The 20,960-nt window shown below is 47.3% G+C and overlaps 1 protein-coding gene across 2 annotated transcripts; it reads right to left on the bottom strand.

The window, feature by feature from the left end:
• Nucleotides 1–1,138: 1,138 nt before the first annotated feature.
• Nucleotides 1,139–18,316, bottom strand: gss (glutathione synthetase). Of its 2 annotated transcripts, none has more exons than XM_007908658.2 (13): nt 18,268–18,316; nt 14,204–14,341; nt 12,982–13,127; nt 12,742–12,817; nt 12,146–12,285; nt 10,754–10,870; nt 10,220–10,300; nt 8,019–8,096; nt 7,125–7,194; nt 6,303–6,497; nt 6,004–6,085; nt 3,618–3,807; nt 1,139–3,176 (listed from the first exon to the last, which is right to left on the bottom strand). In XM_007908658.2, the coding sequence occupies exons 1-13, from the start codon at nt 18,310–18,312 to the stop codon at nt 3,053–3,055; spliced, it is 1,482 nt and encodes a 493-aa protein (XP_007906849.1). In that variant the 5' UTR covers nt 18,313–18,316; the 3' UTR covers nt 1,139–3,052. The 2 variants fall into 2 exon arrangements, with proteins under 2 accessions (XP_007906849.1, XP_007906850.1); XM_007908659.2 differs by lacking the exon at nt 18,268–18,316 and adding an exon at nt 15,378–15,457.
• Between the last annotated feature and the right edge of the window lie 2,644 nt (nt 18,317–20,960).

Raw genomic sequence — 20,960 nt, 5'->3', positions numbered from 1 at the left:
CATTGTTGAGACATCTCAAAGCACTTCACAGAAGACGCCGCAAAGTGAATTGCCTGTATATTTTATGGATGAAACACGGCAGCCAATTGCGCACAGCAGTGTGCCACTAACAGTCGAGGATCGAATGACCAATTTTTTTTAAGGAGTTATTGCCCCTGGAAAGCAATCCGTCAATCGACTAACAAATGGCTTCCTTCTGTGCTGTAGGATTGTATGATTTTAAACCTGGAGACAAGAAGATCTCATTGATACAGGTGAAAAAAAACACACAACTACTCAGTTAGTTCCAACAACTTGGGACCCACGTTACAGATGGCAATTAAAAACAACAACTTGCACTTATATAGTGCCCTCCACGCAAGGTATTGTCTCAAGAGCACTTAACAGTGGCGGAGCCTGACTCCGAGCCGGGGTGGGACGGGGGGGGGAAGTGACCATAAGCACGGTCGAAGAGGAAGGTTTTCAGGCAAGACTTGAAAAAGGGGAGCGAGGGGGCAAGGCGGAGGGATTGAGGGAGTGTTTCAGAGTTAAATCAATTAATAGACTTCTTATCACCACCATCGCAACGTAAATGTATTCATTGAATGAAAATGACCTTATTCCCCCAAATAGATTAAGTAAAAAATGCTCCCCAACCTCCACACCGACCGGCACAAGAATATTTGCTCATAGGAAAGAGTTAAGTTGGTGACAATGAATTAGCTGAAGCTCCAGTGAAACAGACCCTGAACTCCTAGTTACAGTGAACAGGCAGTGTTAATTGGATCACTGTTGAACACGGAACTTTCATCTCAAGGTTAACCACGGTGTGACGGTGCAGCTTGTGCTGTTGATGTATTGCACAATCGTTCGCCTGCAAAAGTCACTACACTACACAGAAACTTTACGAAGCACTTGCAGACATTCCAACGTGATGAGGCGCTATATATATTTCACCTTATACAGACTGGCAATGGCTGCACCAATTAAAAAGCAACTGGGTGCCTGCTTACTGCGAGGTAAACAGAGCGTGTGGAATAAGGAAACTTGGCTCAGGTTTCACACTACCTGGGAATCGAACTTGGGTCCTCTCACTTTTGAGGCGAGCGCTCTAACCACACTATAGGATTCTAAAAAGTAGACAGTACACACCAGAACCTGCAATCAACATATTTATTATTAAGTATATAACAATTTCTCAAATATAGGATTTTGATTTTATTTGACATGATACAAGATTGAAAACATGTGATTTGATAAAACAGTTCAGTCACTGGAGGGAGGTTGTAAAATGGAAATTATTACTAGAGCCGCATTGATAGAGCAAGTGTCCCAGGTAATGGGCTTAAGGGGAGAGTCAGCACAGACACAATGGGCTGAATGGCCTCCCTTCTGTGCTCTAAATCACGGTTTCAATTCAGCTCTTAAAAGTCTTGCGTGCAGAAAGGTACTAAGTGGAAGATATGTGAAATTGATGGGGGAGTATGGAAAGGAAAAGAAAAAAAAAAGAGACAGATTGGGGAAAGCAAGAGAGAAAAAAGTTGAAAGTAACTATGAAATAATTGAAGCACGATTGTAAAACTTACACAAGTCTGATCTATATAAAGTGTATAATGGCCTAAGTTGTGCATCTTACCGCGTCCCGTTCAAGAGTTTGTTCTGTGCAAGTTTGACATAACTAATAATTTGCATAAGTCACAGTGAATCTTTCGGACCTGTGAGGTTTACTGTGTTTTTGTGGCTCATGGTTGTCCTCTTGTGACAGAAACCCTGTATTGCGGAAGTCAAACACCTGCAGAAACAGAGCCTTTTAACACACTGACGAGGTCGGAAGCAGAGTTTCCGTTTCCTCATCACAGAACAGCAGCTCACAAGAGGAAACCGCAGTTCTGGTGATGGTGAGGGAGGAATGAACTGCACATACAACGGAAAATAATGATAAATCAAACCCAAACACTTTGAAACGCTGGCAATGACTTTCATCAAACAATTCTTACGTTCTTAACTCTTTGTCTTCCCCACAAGGGAAGTGTTCTGTGCTACTGTGACGAACTGTGACACATACACACACGGTGGCTGAGAAGATTGCAATTGTTTGGTGGCTAAATCTTCACTAAACCCCACTGGAATGCTCAGTGACCCAAAAGTAACTATTCTCTGAACTTTTTCCCTTCAACCATTAACTGGGCAAATTGGAAGGAAAATTCATCAAAAAATATAAAGTGTCAAAGCAAAGTTGTAAGGTCAGGGGACATCAAGGGGATATGGAGAAAAGACGGGTTAACTGGAGTTGAGGTACAGATCAACCTTGATCTTATCGAATGGCGGAACAGTCTCGAGGGGCTGAATGGCTTAATCGTGTTCCTAAATATCTGAGCAATACAGACCTTCAGGGCATCAGGGATCAGAGGCTTTGGTTCATGTGAACTTTGTTGATCCCAGGTTGAGTTCTCCAAGTTGGGGCGGAAAGGAATCTTAGCTGGCGTTGGCCAATGCAACAACTTGCATTTACACAGCGTCCCTCACGCAGGGCAGTATCTGAGAGAGCTCGACAGTGGTGGAGCATGACGCCGAACGAGAGGTGGGGGGGAGGTGACCGTAGGCATGGTCGAAGGCCTTCAGGCGCAACCTGAAGATGGGGAAGAGGGGCTGAGGCGGAGAGATTGAGGGAGAATGCTCCAGAATTTCGGGAGGTGGCAGGGAGCGGATTGGGGGGTTTCCTCCATTGTATAACTACGCATCGCCAGCAGCACTAAACTGCGGGGGAAGAGGGCCCACAGAAGGGGATGAGACCTGCGCTCTCCTTATTCCTGCATCTCCATTAAACTGTCCTCCTTCCATACACAACACTGACCACTCGCAAATTACTGTAAATGTTTGACTTTATTCTCCAGTTTGGGGTTTGTCTGGCTGGGTCCTGCTGGTGGTGGGAGTCTGCGAGACTGGATGTTCCCACCGCTAGGGACTTGGCTCACGGGGTTCAAAAGCGAGGGCAGGGATGGGGGCTAAAGGGGAAAGAGCTGTGCCAAACCTCTGTAAATTACGCTCTGCAATACAATGTACAGCCTGGAGGTCAGACCAGATAAGGGCTGTCCAGCACGGCCACCCCGGCAGCCACTCCTCCGTCTGCAAACTCTGTGCTCTTGGTCCGTAGCAAATGTCCCGAGCAGTCGTTTATCACCATGTTCCCACAGCGCCTGTCGGGTGTGAAACGCACAGCGTGGAGTGAGAGCTGGGCCCATTGAACAGGTTGAAATAATAACAATCCTCGCATTATCACGTGGTTGAGATGTCCCAAAACGCTTCACGGGATATACTGTAAAGTGGATTGCCTCTAATTTTTGTGCAAAACGCAGCAGCCAATTGTGCACAGCGGTGTCCTACAAACAGTCGTGGATTGAGTGACCAATTTTTATTTGAGGGATTATTACACCCCCAGAAAAGCGATCTATCAATCGACTAGCAACAGTTTTCCTACTTACTGCTAGGTAAACAGAGGCGTGTGGAGTCAGGAAACTTGCCTAAGGTTTTTCCCTGGCCGGGAATCGAACCCGGTTTCTCTCCCTTGCGAGGCTCCAACTGCTACGCTACGGGACTCCACAAATCTAAGATGTAAAGCACGAGTAAACGTTGAGTACCTGATATAGACTCCGAATATTCCCAGCTCCGTAACACACTCCGTCAATTTCGGAGGGACTCCCGGGTGCACCAGGTAATTTACCACAGGCAGCGGCGTGACCTTCTCCATCAGGATGTACGCTGACCGCTCTGGGCTGTCTTTAAGGCTTCCCAGAAGCTGTTTGAGCTCCTCCCCAAAGCTGTTATTTCCTGACGAGCAATAACACAAACAGCACAGATTAAACAACTGCTCATATGTAAGAGATTTGGACGGACTCAACCAATACAGATTGTGTAATAATCCCAAATTTATTTAATTAACACAGAATGTCGGACAGGCTAGCCCAGCTTAGTCTTCTAACTGAGACAAATACACACAGTAAAATCGATATCGATTCCACTGAAAAGCACGTTGATCCTCTACGATATTCCAAAATTACAGCTCTCATAGAATTATACAGCACATGGCCCATCGTGTCTGTGCCGGCTCTTTAAAAAGAGCTTCCAAATCAATCCCACTCCCCCACTCTCTCCCCATAGCCTTGCAAACTTGTCCTCCCCAACACACTCTTTTTAAGTGTTTTTAACTCTGACTCCCCTGGTAACAGATTTATGTTTCCCTGTTTTTGTCTCCAGTTTTTCCTCTGAGAAAACAAGAGTTGTAGCCCCCACCCTTCTCAAGCTGCTAGTGACCTCAAGCAGGCGGTTTTGCAGAGAGATACAGGCAACTTCTGGGCAGCCTTCCACAGCCTGCTTATGTCTCAGGTTTGAGATAAGCTGGTGTCTGAGAAATAATCTTCTTTCTGAGCTCCTTTGTTTCCACATCTGTGCTCGTGGACACGATTATTCAAGTCACACAGGAGCGAACATACTTTCTGAAAAAGGTGGAAATTGACCTGAGCCGGGACAAGCCGATATATCTTTACCTTCACTGAACCTAATTAGCACATACCTAGAACCAGGGAGAAGAAGACTGCTATCGTTGATTGTCACAACTCTCTCAGGAGCCCAAAGCTAGTCATTAAAACACATGCCCTAGTCAACTATACTGAAACAATTCTAAATCTGGAATGCATTGCCTGAAAGGGTGGTGGAAGCCAATTTGATAACAACTTTTAAGAGAAAAGTAGATAATTATTTGGGGAGGACAAGTTTGCAGGGCTATGGGGAGTGGGGTTGAATTGGATAGCTCTTTTTGAAGAGCTAGACACGACATAACGGGCCGAATGGCCTCCTTCTGTGCTGTATAATTCTATGATAAGTATTTGATTACTTTCTAAAAGGTCTATAAAAATTAATTAACAAAAACCTTAAAAACATTAAGCATCTTGAATATAATCTTACATATTTATTTGTGTATTTATATACAGGGTGAATCAAAAGTCCTTACACATAGATCAATAATAATAATAATCATCCTTGCATTTGATACAGCACCTTATCACGTCTTCAAGACGTCTCAAAGCGCTTCACAGAATATACTGTAAAGTGAATTGACTGTATATTTTGAGGGAGAAACGCGGCAGCCAATTGGGTACAGCATTTGGTATTGAGTGAACAATTTTTTTTAAAAAGAGATTATTACCACTGAACAGCGATGCACCAATCGACTAACAACCGGGTTTCTACTTACTGTTAGGTAAACAGAGGAGTGTGGAGTCCGGAAACTTGCCTAACATTTTGCCCTGCCTGGGAATCAAACCCAGGGCCTCTCATTTGCGAGGCGAGCGCTCTAACCACTGAGCTACAGAAGAACACTGCAGGTCCTTCAGCTCCCCTCTCGACTCTCTACCCCCTCCTTCGCTCCCTCCTTTCCCTCCCCTCACCCTGACCATTTCCCCCCAATGCTCGGGTCCCGACCCAACTGTACAGCGCCTTGGGACGTCCTCCCGAAGTGAAAGGTGCTCTATAAATGGAATCTTGTTGTTGTTGTTGTTGTCTATATGAGATGTTCAAACTGCTATGTCACATAGACATTTACACATATCAACTCGGTGACAAAAAACATCCGAAATGCCATGAAAGACGTCTCCTGTAATAGCTGCACGCTCTCTACCAATGTTGTCTTAAAAAAACATAATTAATAATTAAAGACTGTATGAGTAAGGACTTCTGATTCATCCTGAATATATTTAATCCACAAATTGTACAGTTAATTCACTTTACAATATAGTCTGTGAGTTGTTTGAGGCATCTCAACGAAGTGATAAGGCACTATATCAAATGTGAGGATTATTATTATGTCAAAATGCAAGAATTATTTTATTATATACATCTAGCATTCTCACAAAGTGAACGACTAATTTTATCTGGGGGAATATTGATCACGCATCTTAAACGTCAACATGAATGGGCACAGACAGAGGATGGCACCTCTGACAACTCTAATAAAAAGAGCCACCTCACCTCCTCCCTCTCGCTGTGGTTTAAGCACAAAGTGCTCCGGTTCTGCCATCGCCATCGCAACCACTTTGTCACCTTCTTCCCCCTGTGGCCACAAGAAAATTATTGAGTTAGGTGATTAGAACAGTTTAAGGACATTAGAGTTAGACATCCCCGCATCCTCCCCTTCACCCCCACCTTTAGAACGCAATCACATTCCGACCCAGAGGCTGAGCCAGGTTCACACACACACACAGACATACGCACACACATAGACGTACACACACAGACACACACGCACAGACACACACACAGACACGTACCTCATCGAAACTGTACAGACCCACAAAAGTAGCTCGAATGCGTTCCACGGCCTCGGGGTTGTCGTAGAGAAACTTCTCCAAGACTCCCGGCCGTGTCAGCTCCTGCTGCACCTTCTTGGTTCCCACCAGGTGAGTGGCGATGTCAGGACACTTGATAGCCCTCGATCGCTCCAGCAGCAACCGCCCGTTCCAGTCCTGGACAGGAGGGAACAGACGAAGGAGGAAATGACCAACTTGAGAATTAACTCTAGAGTGCCTATCCAGTAGTGTCAAGTACAATGACACATAGGCAGTCAGAAGGTTGTGGGTTCAAGCCTCCACGTAAGGACTTTGAATCACAGTCTAAGCTGACGCTCAATGCTGTGCTGGGGGGTGTGTTGCATTGTCGGAGGTGCTGTCCTTCAGATGAGGCGTTAAACCGAGGCCCCGTCTGTCTGTTCAGGTGGACGTTAAAGGTCCCATGGCACAATTCGAAAAGAAAGGGGAGTTTCTCTCTCCCAGTGTCCTGGCCAACAACCCCCCCAAATAAACAAAATTGGGTCACTCACTCCATGGCTGTTTGTGGGACACTGCTGTGTGCAATTGGCCAAGTTTCACCCACAAAATACACAGTCATTGCACTTTACAATATATTCTGTGAAGTGCTTTGAGTCGTCTCAGACTGTGCTGGATGATGTGTGTGTGTGTGTGTGTTTGTCTGTCTGTGTGTACGTGTGGTGTGTGTGCGTGTGTCTGTCAGGGTACGAGGGCCAGAGACGGGAGCACGCCTGTCCAGCACACGGAAGAAACCGGCACGAGAGAAAACTGAACCCAGTCACCAACCTCCAAGGATGGGTAATCGTCAGGTCCGTATCCAGTTCGAAGGTAAGCAACAGCCACTTCATAGCCATCTCTACAGATCAACACAAGACTCACATTAATAATAATAATAAACCTTGTATTAGATAGAGCGCCTTATCATGTTGTTGAGACGTCACAAAGGGCTTCAAGAATATTCGCACCTTAAACATTTGCTCTAATTCTAGAGTTTAAATCTTACCAATTTAAGTCTGAGAACATTTTGGAAAACTGTTTAGAACTGGGACCTGGGCCAATAAAACTTAGTGGTTAGCTCGCTCGCCTCATAAGTGAGAGGATCCACGTTCAACCTCCCGGGCACGGAGAAATCTTAGGCAAGTTTCCTTACCCCACACGCCTGTTTAACCAGCAGTAAGTAGGAACCCAGTTGTTAGTCGATTGGCGGATCGCTTTCCGGGGGTTAATAAAAACGTTTGTGGTCAATCAACAGCAACGACAACAACTTGCACTTATATAGCACCCTCCACGCAGCTCAGTGTCTCAGGAAACATTACAGCGGTGGAGCCTGACTCTGAGCCATGGTGGATGTGTGGGGGTGGGGGGAGGTGGTCGTAAGTACAGTCAAAGAGGAACGTTTTCAGGCAGGACTTGAAAGAGGGGAGAGAGGGGGCAAGTCAGAGGGATTGAGGGAAAATGTTCCAGAGTTTCAGGGCGTAGTGACTGAAAGCGCGACCTCCGATGGTAGGGTAGAATGACGAGCAGGGGGTCGGTGCCAGTCGAGTGGCGGCGCTGGGTGGTGGATTGGGGAGTGAAGAGGTCAGAGAGGTAGGGATGTGCCAGGGAGTGAAAGGATTTGCAATCCATGACTGTTTGTGGGACACTGCTGTGTGCAGGGGGGCAAGGTGGTCCAAAACTTACATGAAAAGCTTTCTATCTGTGTCTAAAATCCCTCTCTGGTATATTTCCTCTGTCTTTCTTCTCAGCACGGTAATATTCCTGTCCGAAAGAGAGTGAAATAACAAGGGTAAATGTAAGGGAATGAGCATCAATTGCTAAATGCAAAGTTCGGAGTGGTGGAGGGTGGGTCGAGGGTAAGAAAACAGAACCTACCATATTCTCAACAAACAATGTGTAGAACACTCTTTTATTTTAGGTTACATAATCCAACAGTCTCACACTAGCTCCTGACTGGGCTGAAGGTAGTTAAGTGGCCCGGTCCGGATGGGATGCAACCAAGGTCACTATGGGAGGCACGGGTACAAATAGCGGAGGCTTTGGCTACAATTTTTCAATCTTGATTGGACACAGGGGAGGTGCCAGAGGACTGGAGAGTGGCCAATGTGACTCCCCTGTACAAAAAGGGACAGAAGGACAAAACTGGGAACCACAGGCCAGTCAGCCTAACATCAGTAGTGGGGAAACTCCTGGAGACTATAATCCGGGACAGAATACTTAGAAGAATATGGGTTAATTAGGGACAGGCAGCACGGATTTGTTAAAGGCAAATCTTGTCTAACAAATCTAATAGAATTTTTCGATAAGGTAACGGAGAGGGTGGATAAAGGTAGTGCAGTTGACGTAGTTTATATGGACTTTCAAAAGGCATTTGACAAAGTGCCACATAAAAGACTTGAAAGAAAGATAGAAGCCCATAGTATAAAAGGGACAGTGGCAGTGGATCCAGAACTCACTGGGAGACAGAAAGCAGAGAGTTGTGGTGAACGGCTGCTTTTCTGACTGGAGGGAAGTGTACAGTGGCGTCCCCCAGGGATCGGTATTAGGACCACTGCTCTTCTTAATATACATAAATGACCTGGACTTGGGTATAGCAAGTACCATTTCCAAGTTTGCGGACAACACAAAGTTAGGTAGGGGAGTAAACAGTGAGAAGGATCGGAGCCAACTGCAGGAAGACATAGACAGAATGGTAAAATGGGCGACACATGGCAGATGAATTTCAATGTGGAGAAATGCGGGTAATGCATTTTGGAAGAAAGAATGAGGGGAGGCAATATAGGCTGATAATACAATCATAAGGGGGGCAAAAGAACAGAGACCTGGGGGTGCAGGTAAATGAATCCTTGAAGGTGGCAGGACAGGTAGATAAGGCTGTAAAAAGGGCAATGGGGGATTCTAGGCTTTATAAATAGGGGCAGAGAGTACAAGAGTCAGGAGGTTATGATTAACCGATATAAAACACTGGTTAGGCCTCATTTAGAATACTGTGCCCAGTTCTGGGCACCGCACTATAGGAAGGATGTTAAGGCATTGGAAAGGGTGCAGAGGAGATTTACAAGAATGGTACCAGGAATGAGGGACCGTGATGATGAGGATAGGCTGGAGAGGTTAGGATTATTCTCATTGGAGCAGAGAAGGTTACGAGGAGACCTAATAGAAGTCTTCAAAATCAAGAGGGGATTTGATAGGTTAGAAAGGGAAAAACTGTTTCCACTGGTGGGTGTGTCAAGGACTCGAGGTCACAGATTTAAAATAGTCTCTAAAAGAAGCAGAGGGGAGGGGAGAAGACATTTTTTCATGCAGCGAGTTGTTCGAATCTGGAACGCATTGCCTGAAAGGGCGGTCGAGGCCGATTCGATAACTACTTTTAAAAACGCGGTGGACGGTATTTGAGGAGGACGGGTCTGCAGGGTTATGGGGAAAGGGTTGGAGAGTGGGATTGACATTAGATTCATAGATTCATAGAACGTTACGGCACAGAAGGAGGCCATTCGGCCCATCAAGTCTGTGCCGGCAACATTGCTCTTTTCAAAGAGCCGGCAGACTCGATGGGCTGAATGGCCTCTTTTTGTGCTGTACGATTCTATGTTTCTATGATTGACGTGAGTCACCTATAGTCCACAGTAAGTAGCCGGAAGAAACAGAGAAGGGAGTTTCTCTCTCCAGATGTCCCAGGCTGATAATCTTCCAAATAAAATGGGTCACTCACTCCATGGCTGTTTTTGGGACACTGTTGTACACAATCCCTGGGCTGTTGCGTTTCGCTCACAAGATATAGTCACTGCGCTTTATAGAAAATTTTGTGAATCATCTTTGAGACATTTTGCTGTGATGAGGCTCTGCATCAAAGGTAAGGATTGTTACATGGTTATGGTAAGTACCTGCGCCAGAGCTCCATTTCCAGACATCGCTGGTCAAAGATGTTCCTCGCTACGTTTTCAACCACAAAGACAATCACCGCCCTGCGCAAAACACAGCCGCACGTCAGTCAGGCACCTCAGTCGGGCACCTCCCTCCCTCACCCAGCTGATATTGTGCAACTGTAAGAAAGTCTCACACACACACACAGATGTAGATGAGAAAGTGAGAGAGAGAAAGACACACACAGTCACAGATCTGTCTGTATGTGTGAGAGAGCAAGAGAGAGTGAGTGAATGAAAGTGAGAGAGTGGAGGAGAGAGAGAGAGAGCAGGTGGAGAAAGTGAGTGAGAGAAGTTGTGAGAGAACGAGAGAATGATTGAAAGTGAGTAAGAGAGAGTGAGTGAGAGAGTGTGAAAGTGGGAGAGGGTGAGAGAGCAAGCAAGTGAGTGAGAGAGAGTAAGTGAGAGAGTGAGTGAGAGAGAGCAAGAAGAGGGTGAGTGTGTGAAAGCAAGCAAGCACAAGAATGAAGCCCGGGTTAATGAAGTCCGACTTACTTCTCTGAGCCATACATACGCCAGGCTTTAGCAATCCCATCAGTGATGCGATAGATCGCTTCACACTTCAGGATCTTAGCCGCCTCCTCGGGTTTCCCCCAAACCTGGAACACGTGTCTATGTTAAATCAAACACAAAGAGACGTTCGTTCAAGGCAGCCCACAACAACAACAACGTGGATTTACACAGGGCCCTCACGCAGAGAACTTGACAGTGGCAGAGCACGGCGCTGAGCCACGGGAAGGGGTTCCAACTCAACTCAATCCCAGGAAACAACATCAGGCAGAATTAAACTCTCCCAAGATCCATTTTATTTGGGGGGGACTGTTGGCTGGAAGTCCCGGAAAAACTCCCCTCTCTTTATGAATAGCCCAGGCTGACTTCAACCTCGACCTAACCAGCCTCGGTTTAACATCTCACCTGAGGGTCAACACCTCCAACTATATAGCGTAACCAGCACTGCCTCGGAGTGTCAGCTTAGACAATACAAGTTCCAAGTCCCAACATGGGCCCGGTCACCTCTGAGTTACTGTCCGGACTTTAAACTGACAGTCCAGGCTGACTCTCCAGTGCAGTGTTGGGGGGAGGAGTGCTGTATTGGTGGAGGTTGGCTGCTACTGCTTTCGCCTCACACAACACAGAAGTTGTTAGTATTACACATTATCGTAAATTCTGTGAAGCGCTCTGAGGGGTTCTCCTGACATGAAAGGCAATGGATCAAATGCGAGTATTATTATTATTATAATAAAATTCATAAGGAAGAGAGAAACTGAAAGCCATCACTTGCCACGTGTCATAGGAACAGGAGTAGGCCATTCAGCCTTTCGAGCCTGTTCCGCCCATTCTATTCGATCATGACTGATCGATACCTCAACTCCATTTATCCGCTTTTGCTCCATATCCCTCTGACCCAACAAAAATCTATCCACCTCAGTCTTGAAAATTTCAATTGATCTAGTATACCAACACCCCCAACTTGCATCTATACAATAATCATCCTTGCATTTGATAAAGTACCTTATCACATCTTCGAGACATCTCAAAGCGCTTCACAGAATATACTGTAAAGTGAATTGACTTTAAGTTTTGTGGGCGAAACACGACAGACAATTGCGCACAGCAGTGTCCCACGAATAGTGACCAAATATAACTTAAAAAAAAATGTTGACAGGATTATTACCCCAGAAAACACTCCACCAATTGACTAACAACTGGGTTTCTACTTACTGCGTGAGGAGTAAGGAAACTTGCCCAAACCTTTTGCACTGTCTGGGAATCGATCCCAGGTCTCTCGCTTGCGAGGCAAGTGCTTAACCACTAAGTTACAGGACTCCACATAGCGGCCTTCACATGAGGCAGCATCTCGGAGTGAGCATTTAAACCGACACTTACCGATGTATATCTGGGATACGGCTGCCCAGCCCAGCGAAGCTTGCTGCTATCGTGTTGATTTCTATTTGCTTGAGGGTTGGTTTGTCATTTTGCCCATTGTGAAACATGTAATCTGATCGGTTTATACCTAAAATAATATTCTAAACAGGGATAGAAAACACATACATTTTACTCCTCTCTTTGTAACATTCAGCGAGTGGCGCTACGTCACACAGTGAAGCACTCTCAGCCATTTAGCCTCTCAGTCTCACTCTGTTTTTTAAAAAAAAGTTACAAATGAGAGTTGAACTGATCTCTAACTTCTGAATTTTTTTTTGGATCAACCGGGTGTTTGACTCACACAGAAGCCCATCACCATGCTTAAGAGGATCCAAACCAGACTGCAAGTTCAACATGTCACCCACATATGGAAATTCCCGTGTGTGGAATGGAATGAGCACGGAACTGCAGAAGGTCTTAGGTGGCAGGTCAGCAAAAGCCAAGGGTTGGAACACAGCCCTCCCCACCCCATCCCAGTAAAGACTGTGCATTTGGGTAACTGCTGAGAGCTGAACCAGTTACACCTACAGCTCAGCAAAGATGGAGATGTAGATTACCTGGCGGATGCCTTCATCACGCACACTTTTGTAGATCTCAAATAGATGAGCCGTAAAATCATCCACTCTTATAGTGCTTAAGAACAAGGGAGAAAGAGAAAGAATTAGGAGGTTGAAATTAACAGTGGGCATTCAAATGGATAGTTTGAAAACTGAGCAGTGTCTAACCTAACTCACCAATAATATGTATATATATATATAAAAAATAAAGAGATTTAAAGGTTGGGACAATTCACTTACCTTTCTAGGGCTTTGGTTAGAAATTCCTGGTCCTGACTGACTCTATCAATCAGGAGATTGAAATCTTTCTGGACATCCATCGCCTCTTTAAAGAGATTCTCTGGCACCGGTGAAGGGAAGAGACTGAATGGGGCGTAGTTGATCATCTTAAGAAAACAGATTTTAAAAAATATATATCAAAACAAATAAAAGAAAATGGTTTTAAGTCACTGTAAAACAAGAGTGAGATTTATTGTCAAAGGAATCTGGTCATTTTTAATCACGTTAGCGCCTGATAGAATAGCACTCAAACAGGTCAAATTTGTTCACATCACGTCTGGGAGTGGGACATATTGGTAAGTGCCCAAAATGACTGCGCAGTTTGCCTCTAACACTGTCACTCTGATTGACACCAATTACACACAAAATAATTTGAGACATCAGGAGGTTACAGGTGTTGTATTAAGTGCAAGGTAAAGAAAGCGTGATGAACCGGATTCGATTCCTGGCAGAGCGAGACGTTGAACAAGTTTCCTTACTCCACACAGAGCCTAATAATAATCCCTCCAAAACCCAAAACAATAATAAATTGGTCATTTTCAATCTACGACTGTTTGTGGGACATTGCTGTGCGCAATTAGCTGCCGCGTTCGCCCACAAATATACAGTCAATTCACTTTACAGTGTGTTCTGTGAAGTGCTTTGGGACGTCCTCCCGACGTGAAAAGCGCTATATCAAATGCAAGGATTATTATTATTATTCCTCTGTTTACCCAGCAGGAAACAGCAGGATCTGGTTGTTAGTCGATTGGCGGATCACTTTCTGGGGGTAATAATTCCTTAAAAAAGTTTCAAAAATATCTGGTCATTCAATCCACGACTGTGTGTGGGACACTCCTGTTTCACCCACAAAATACAGTCAATCCATTTTAAAATATATTCTGTGAAGCGCTTTGAGACGTCTCGACAACGTGATAAGGCGCTGTATCAAAAGCAAAGATTATTATTATTTGTTGCCTGCAAAGTACACAGAAATTCATGTGAAGTGCTTTGAGACGTCTGCCCGACATGAAAGGTGCTATGTGGAATGCAAGGATTGTTGTTAATATTATTATTATTGACCAAAATTACAGTCTCTTACGCTCGTCACACTCTGCATGTTATGCCTACGATCAAAGCATGGGCAGCAAGTTGTGCAAAGCATTATTATTATTATTAATAATAAAAACACTAAAGAACAAACCTCGGATGAATTTGGATCCTCGACGGTCCTCATGAGGACTCCGTGGTACAGTGCTGCATCTTTGGCGGCAACCATAAGCCCCTGAATAAGGTACGTGTCCTGCAGGATTTCTTCTGGCACCGCGGAGGTCACAGACATCTACACAACAACAACAAATTAAATTTACACAGCAGCTTTCACATCAGGAGGACGTCCCAAGGTGCCGGACAGTCAACGATTTGCACCCTAGCTGGGGTTTGGGATCAGGAGGTAGGAAAGGGATAGGGGGGGTGATCAAAGGTGTGGTTGAAAAGGAAGTGCTTGAGACAGGCCTTGAAGGAGGTTAAGGGAGGGGGCGAGATGGTGGGACTGTAGGATGGAGTTCTAAAGGGTGGGAGCAAAAAGGCTGAAGACCCAACCATGCAGCCCGGGGGCTGTGAACCAGGCCAGAGCCTGATGAGCGGAGGGAGCGGACAGTCGGTAGAGAGTTAGCAGGTCACAGAGGTAGGGAGGAGCAAGGCTGTGGAGGGGTTTGAAAATGAGGATGCAAATCTTGAATTCTGCTCTCTTGGGGCACTTCACAGTGGTAGGGGGTTGGACCCTGGGCAAGTGGGAAGAAGGAGGCGGCGGAAGAGGTAGGTTTCCTGGAGGAATTTGAAGACAGAGAGAGAACAAAACAGGGGAATAGAGACAGGGAGATCCTGAGGCTTCAAACTTACGTTAATTCCGAAAACTATATGTTAGACATGAAAATACTATAATTCTAGTTTCCCATTGCAGAGATAAGAGGCTGGTATTACAATCTGGGGTCTGAGGTAAGACATATTTCATATATATATATAAAAAATATATTTATGATACATATAAAAAATATACAGGCAATCCTGGCATACAGGTGTGATGGTTTAAATGCAGGATTCACCATGCCTTCCTTCTCCCCCTCACACAGGCTCTGATGTGGTTTGATACGGGTTAATACAAAACCCATGTTACCATCCATGCTGAAGAGCAGGAAATCTCAGGGTAACCGAGTTAGCCACAGACTTCATTTTCCCCACTGGTTTCTCTCTCTCTCTGACACACGATGCAAATTTAACAAAACGCTGCAGGAGATTAAACAAGGTTTCTCAGCCTACAATACAATAATATCCTCACACTCTTGTTCAAATCCCTTCACTCTCTAGCACCTCCCTACCTCTCCAGCCTCCTTATTCCCCAATCCACCACCCAGCGCCTCTGCTCGATTGGCACCGACCCCCTGCTTGTTCCTCACATCCCCTGCCCCACCATCGGAGGTCGCGTTTTCAGCCACTATGCCCCAAAACTCTGCAACCCTCTCCCTCAATCCTTCCACCTTGCCCCCTATCTCCCCTCTTTCAAGTTCTACCTGAAAACCTTCCTCTTCGACCGTGCTTACTGCCACCTCCTGCCTCTCCCCGGATCGGAGTCTGGCTCTACCACTGCTAAGCGCTCTGTGACGCTACCCTATGTGGAGGGCACTATATAAATGCAAGTTGTTGTTGCAATAATAATTTATTATTACAATATAATGCACTCTTGTATACGTTTATATGATGCCTCTCACATCGGAGGGTGTGTCAAAGCTCTTAACATTGTTGGCTGGACAATATCCCAATTGGTGATAGGAGCAGAACATATGATAAAGCAGAAAGAATGCAAGAAAACAACAACAACAACAACAAGATTCCATTTATTGAGCGCCTTTCACGTCGGGAGGACGTCCCAAGGCGCTGTACAGTTAGGTCAGGACCCGAGCAGGGGGGAAATGGTCAGGGGGAGGGAAGGGAAGGGAGGGAGCAGGAGGGGGTAGAGAGTCGAGATCAAAGAACATCATCAAAGAAGCCATTAAGGCAGGTGACCACATGTTTAAAGTTTAAATCATAGGCAGCACATCAGTATAATGAAAGAATTAGCTGCAGCAGCCCAAATTAACCAGAAACCCTGCTTTACCTAACCACTTTTTGCACCTCCATGAAACCTAACCTTTCTTCCAATATAAATTCCTTTCTTGCAAACAGTTTGAACTTGAAAGAGGAGAAACATAATAATAATCCTTATATTTGATACAGTGCCTACCATCACTACCAATCGCCCTACCATCGGTAGTCGGGCCTTCAGCCTCTCAGCCCCCAGGCTCTGGAACTCCATCCCCAGTGCCTTCGCCTTGCTTCCTCCTTTTCCTTCTTCAAGGCCGGTCTCAAGACCTTTCTTTTTGACCGTGCCTTCAGCTCCCCTCTCGACTCTCTTCCCCCTCCTCGCTCCCTCCCTTCCCTCCCCTCACCCTGACCATTTCCCCCCCTGCTCGGGTCATGACCCAACTGTGCAGCGCCTTGGGACGTCCTCCCGACGTGAAAGGCGCTCTATAAATGGAATCTTGTTGTTGTTGTTGTTGGCCTGATCATGTCTTCCAGACGTCTCAAAGTGCTCTGCAGACTATGGTGCATACTTTGTGGGTGAGACGCGGCAGCCAATTGCGCACAGCAACGTCCCACAATCAGTCGTGGGTCCAGTCAACAAATTATTATGATTTATGAAGGGATTATTACTTCTGGAAAGCGATCGGTCAATCCACAACAACAACAAGATTACATTTATAGAGCACCTTTCACGCGGGGGGACGTCCCAAGGCGCTGGACAGTTGGGTTAGGACCTGAACAAGGGGGAAGTGGTCAGGGTGAGGGGAGGGAGGAAGTGGTCAGGGTGAAGGGAGGGAGGGAGCGAGGAGGGGGTAGAGAGGCGAGAGGGGAGCTGAAGGCTGAAGGTCAAAGAGAAAGGTCTTGAGACCGACCTTGAAGGAGGAAAGGGAGGAAGCGGCGAAGGCACTGGGGATAGAGTTCCAGAGCCTCGGGGCTGAGAGGCTGAAGGCCACCGATGGTAGGGCGGTTGGGGCGGGGGATGTGGAGCAGACCGGGGCCGGAGGAACGGAGGGTACGGGCAGGTAGGTAGGGGGATAGTAGGCCGGAGAGGTAGGAGGGAGCGAGGCCGTGAATGGCTGTGTAATAATAATAATCCTTGCATTTGATATAGCACTTTTCACGTTGGGAGGACGTCCCAAAGTGTGTGGGGGTGTGTGTGTGTGTGTGGTAATGGGTGTGGGTGGGGGGGGTGGGGTGTGGTGGTAGTAGGGGGGGGTGTGGAGGGTGTTGGGGGGGGTGGGGGTATGGGTGTGTGTGGGGGCGGTGGAGGGTGTGTGGGGTGTGGGGGTGTGTGGGGGGTGTGTGGTGGTGTGTGTGTGTGGGGGTGTGTGGGGGGTGTGGGGGTGTGTGGGGGGGGGTGTGGGGGTGTGTGGGGTGTGTGGGGGGGTGTGTGTGGGGGTGTGTGGGGGTGTGGGGGGGTGTGGGGGTGTGTGGGGGGGTGTGGGGGTGTGTGGGGGGGTGTGGGGGGGTGTGTGTGGGGTGTGGGGGTGTGTGGGGGGTGTGTGTGGGAGGTGTGGGGGTGTGTGTGGGTGTGTGGGGGTGTGTGGGGGTGTGTGTGGGGGGTGTGGGGGTGTGTGTGTGGGTGAGGTGTGGGGGTGAGGTGTGGGGGTGTGTGGTGGCAGTGGGGGTGTGTTGGGGGTGTGTGGGGGGTGTGTGTGGGGGGTGTGGGGGTGTGTGTGTGTGGGTGTGTGTGTGTGTGGGGGGTGTGTGGGGGTGTGTGTGTGTGGGGGTGTGTGGGAGAGTGGTGGTGTGAGGGTGTGTGGGAGAGTGGTAGTGGGAGGGTGTGTGTGGGGGGTGTGGGGGTGTGGGTGTGTGGGGCGGTGTGTGGGAGGGAGGTGTGGGGGTGTGTGTGGTGGTAGTGGGGGTGTGTGTGGGGGGGGTGTGGGGGGGTGTGGGGGGTGTGTGTGGGGGGGTGTGGGGGTGTGTGGGGGGGTGTGTGTGTGGGGGGGTGTGGGGGTGTGTGGTGGCAGTGGGGGTGTGTTGGGGGTGTGTGTGGGGGGGTGTGGGGGTGTGTGTTGGGGGTGTGTGTTGGGGGTGTGTGGGGGGGTGTGTGGGGGGGTGTGTGTGGGAGGTGTGTGGGGGGGAATCTTGTTGTGTGGCACAGCGTCGGAATCCCCTGTGAGGCGGAGCTCGGAGGCCGCCGGTTACCTCGGAACGTCTGCTCGTGCCGCTGTACACTCGGGAAGAGATCATCCCGGCGGTCACGTGGCCTCTCACGTGGGGGGGGGGCAAAGGCGACGCTTCCCCCGCGGGCCGCCCCGAGGAACGGTTTCGCTGATTGACAGCTCGGATGGGCCACTCACGACCGCGGGTTCCGGGAGTTCGCACCAATCAACGCGCGCGGGCGGGGCGGGGCCTGGACGGCGTCCCTGTTGCCATAGGGACGGGACCAGCGCAAAGCCGGGGGGGGAGGGGCCTCACGGGTCAGCACGTGACCTCCGGCCTCAGTGCCAGTGACAGCGCCGCTTTGTGACTGTTACGCCTTGTGCTCGCGCCTCAGTTGGTGCTCAGCCAACTGTCCAGACTGTCCGGACTGTCCAGCTGTCCAGCGGCCTCGGGACGACCTTCCCACGTCAAAGGCGCTGTGCAAATATATCCTGTTGTTGTTGTTGTTGTCATTGTCAGAGAGAGAGAGGGGGGAGGAGGGGAGGAGGTGGAGCTGTTGGAGGGCCCTCAAAGTGTGTGGGGAATAAGGAAACTTGCCCAGGAAACAGGAAATAGCCCGGAATAGAGGTTAAATATGCTTTAAAGTAAAGCAATGAGCCGGTGTGTAAGCCTCCACCCCCCCACCCCCCACGTTTGCACCACACGCCTGTTGGATTCCATCCTCTGTTAAACAGTATTACTATTTATTGCTCTCAAAATTCTTTTGCCAAATGCTGCGCACAATTGGCTGCAGCGTTTTGCCCACAGAAATGCAGTCGGTTCACTGTACGGTATCCTCTCGACGACGTGATCAGGAGCTATATCGAATGCAAGGATAGTGTTGTTGTTATTTTTAATGGGGAAGTTGGCCACCGTGGCAGATGCGTTATTTGCCTCTTGTAAGTCTCCGAGCGTCCAGAGACAATGTAAGACTGCAGCGTCCTTATGACCAGTTAAAACATTGATCATTGTGTTGGGTGTTGTGGATATTATCACTCCTGTATCTAAACCTAAAATTAATAATAATCCTTGTACTTGGTATAGTGACTTATCACGTCATTTGAGTCGTCTCAAATTGAGTCGTGTATTTTGTGGGCGAAACGCGGCAGCCAGTTGCGCACAGTAGTGTCCCACAAACAGCCAAGGGGTGAGTGACCGATTTTATTTGGATGGAGAGGGACGTTGACATGAAATCTCATTGCGGTGTTCCAGCTGTGATATGGCCAACTTTAAGGGGCTACAGGCCGGTGGGGAAACCAACAGGAGTCTGTGAGCATCGATAAAGCTAATGTACAGTATTTTGTAACAGAAGCCAAGCATTCCTTCCAGGCAATTTGACTGATTGTTCACTCTCGATCAACGTCAACATACCCAGATAAAACGCACAAAGTAGTTTGTAAGTCTGACTGTAGGGCCACTGACAACTCTACAATTGGTAGCATGTCCTGTGTTACTGCTGACACGCTGGGTCTGGGAATCAGCCCCGGTTTTGTTTTGAAACTAACAAAAAGCAGAAGATAAGGCCTTTCCTTGTCTGGCTTCAATCTCTTTGCCAATCAACATCTAAAGCACCATCCTCTCAGCATGAATACAATGTAGAGACATTAACCCTAGGGTCTTAACTCTGTTACAGTTTCTAAAGTGGCCGTGGTGTATGTTTGACATCCCTCTCTACTGTGACTTCCAGAGCTTTGAAATGTTAAAGGTTATGGCAGGGCTTATCTGTTATACCCAAGTCGTCTCCTGCTCTGCGTTGTGTCTAGGAGCTGCCCTTGAGCAGATTCATTGTGAATGATTTTCTAGCTTCATTTAAAATAATCTACTAGTTGATGACACAGAAGAATTTCAGCAAAGCACTGACTTAGCGGTGGACAGGAACACGTTCAGCACACGGAGCTCTACCATATAATAATATGAATTAATCCTTGCATTTGACGTACCACTTTTCACAACTTCTAGACGTCTCAAAGCGCTTCACAGAATACACTGCAAAGTGAATTGACTGATATAAGACAAAAAGGCGGTTTGAAGTCCACAAAGTGAAGCCTTTTAAATAATTTAATTTCCATTTGTGGAAGTTTGCATTTGTTTTGGCTCCTGACAATGAGTGTTCCTGGAGGAGTGGAAACTCCCCCAGGATCACGCTGGAGATCTTCCAGGAGCTCGACACGTGATGATGTGGTGCTTTGAACCCACGGCTTTCTGGTTCACGGGTGACAGTGACGCCGCCCCAACTGAGCTGACACTTCCAAGTTTCACCTGCTACGATCCTATGCATTGTTATTACATTTATATGGAATTGAACTCAGGTCTCTCACTTGCAAAGTGAGTGCTCTAACCACTGAGCTACAGGACTCCATAGGACTTGTATATACCGTATATACGAGGTGTAATAATCCTTACATTTGATACAGGTTATTATTATTAGGTCTTCGAGATGACTCAAAGCGCTTCCCAGAATATACTGTAAAGTGAATTGACTGTACACCTGTGGGCAAAACGCAGCAGCCAATTGCGCACAGCAATGTCCCACAGACGGTCGTGGATTATTATTATTACTGTTTTTTTTTCTTCCTGAGGTTTCCAGCCAGAGGGCGAAACCTTGGGCAAGTTTCCTTACTCCACACAGAGCCTAATAATAATCCCTCCAAAACAAAACAATAATAAATTGGTCATTTTCAATCCATGACTGTTTG

The sequence above is a fragment of the Callorhinchus milii genome, unplaced genomic scaffold (assembly GCF_018977255.1).
Source record: "Callorhinchus milii isolate IMCB2004 unplaced genomic scaffold, IMCB_Cmil_1.0 Scaffold18, whole genome shotgun sequence".
In the NCBI taxonomy this organism is placed as follows: Eukaryota; Metazoa; Chordata; class Chondrichthyes; order Chimaeriformes; family Callorhinchidae; genus Callorhinchus; species Callorhinchus milii.
The sequence above is the reverse complement of the archived record's forward strand: the minus strand, read 5'-3'. Positions and strand labels throughout refer to the sequence as shown.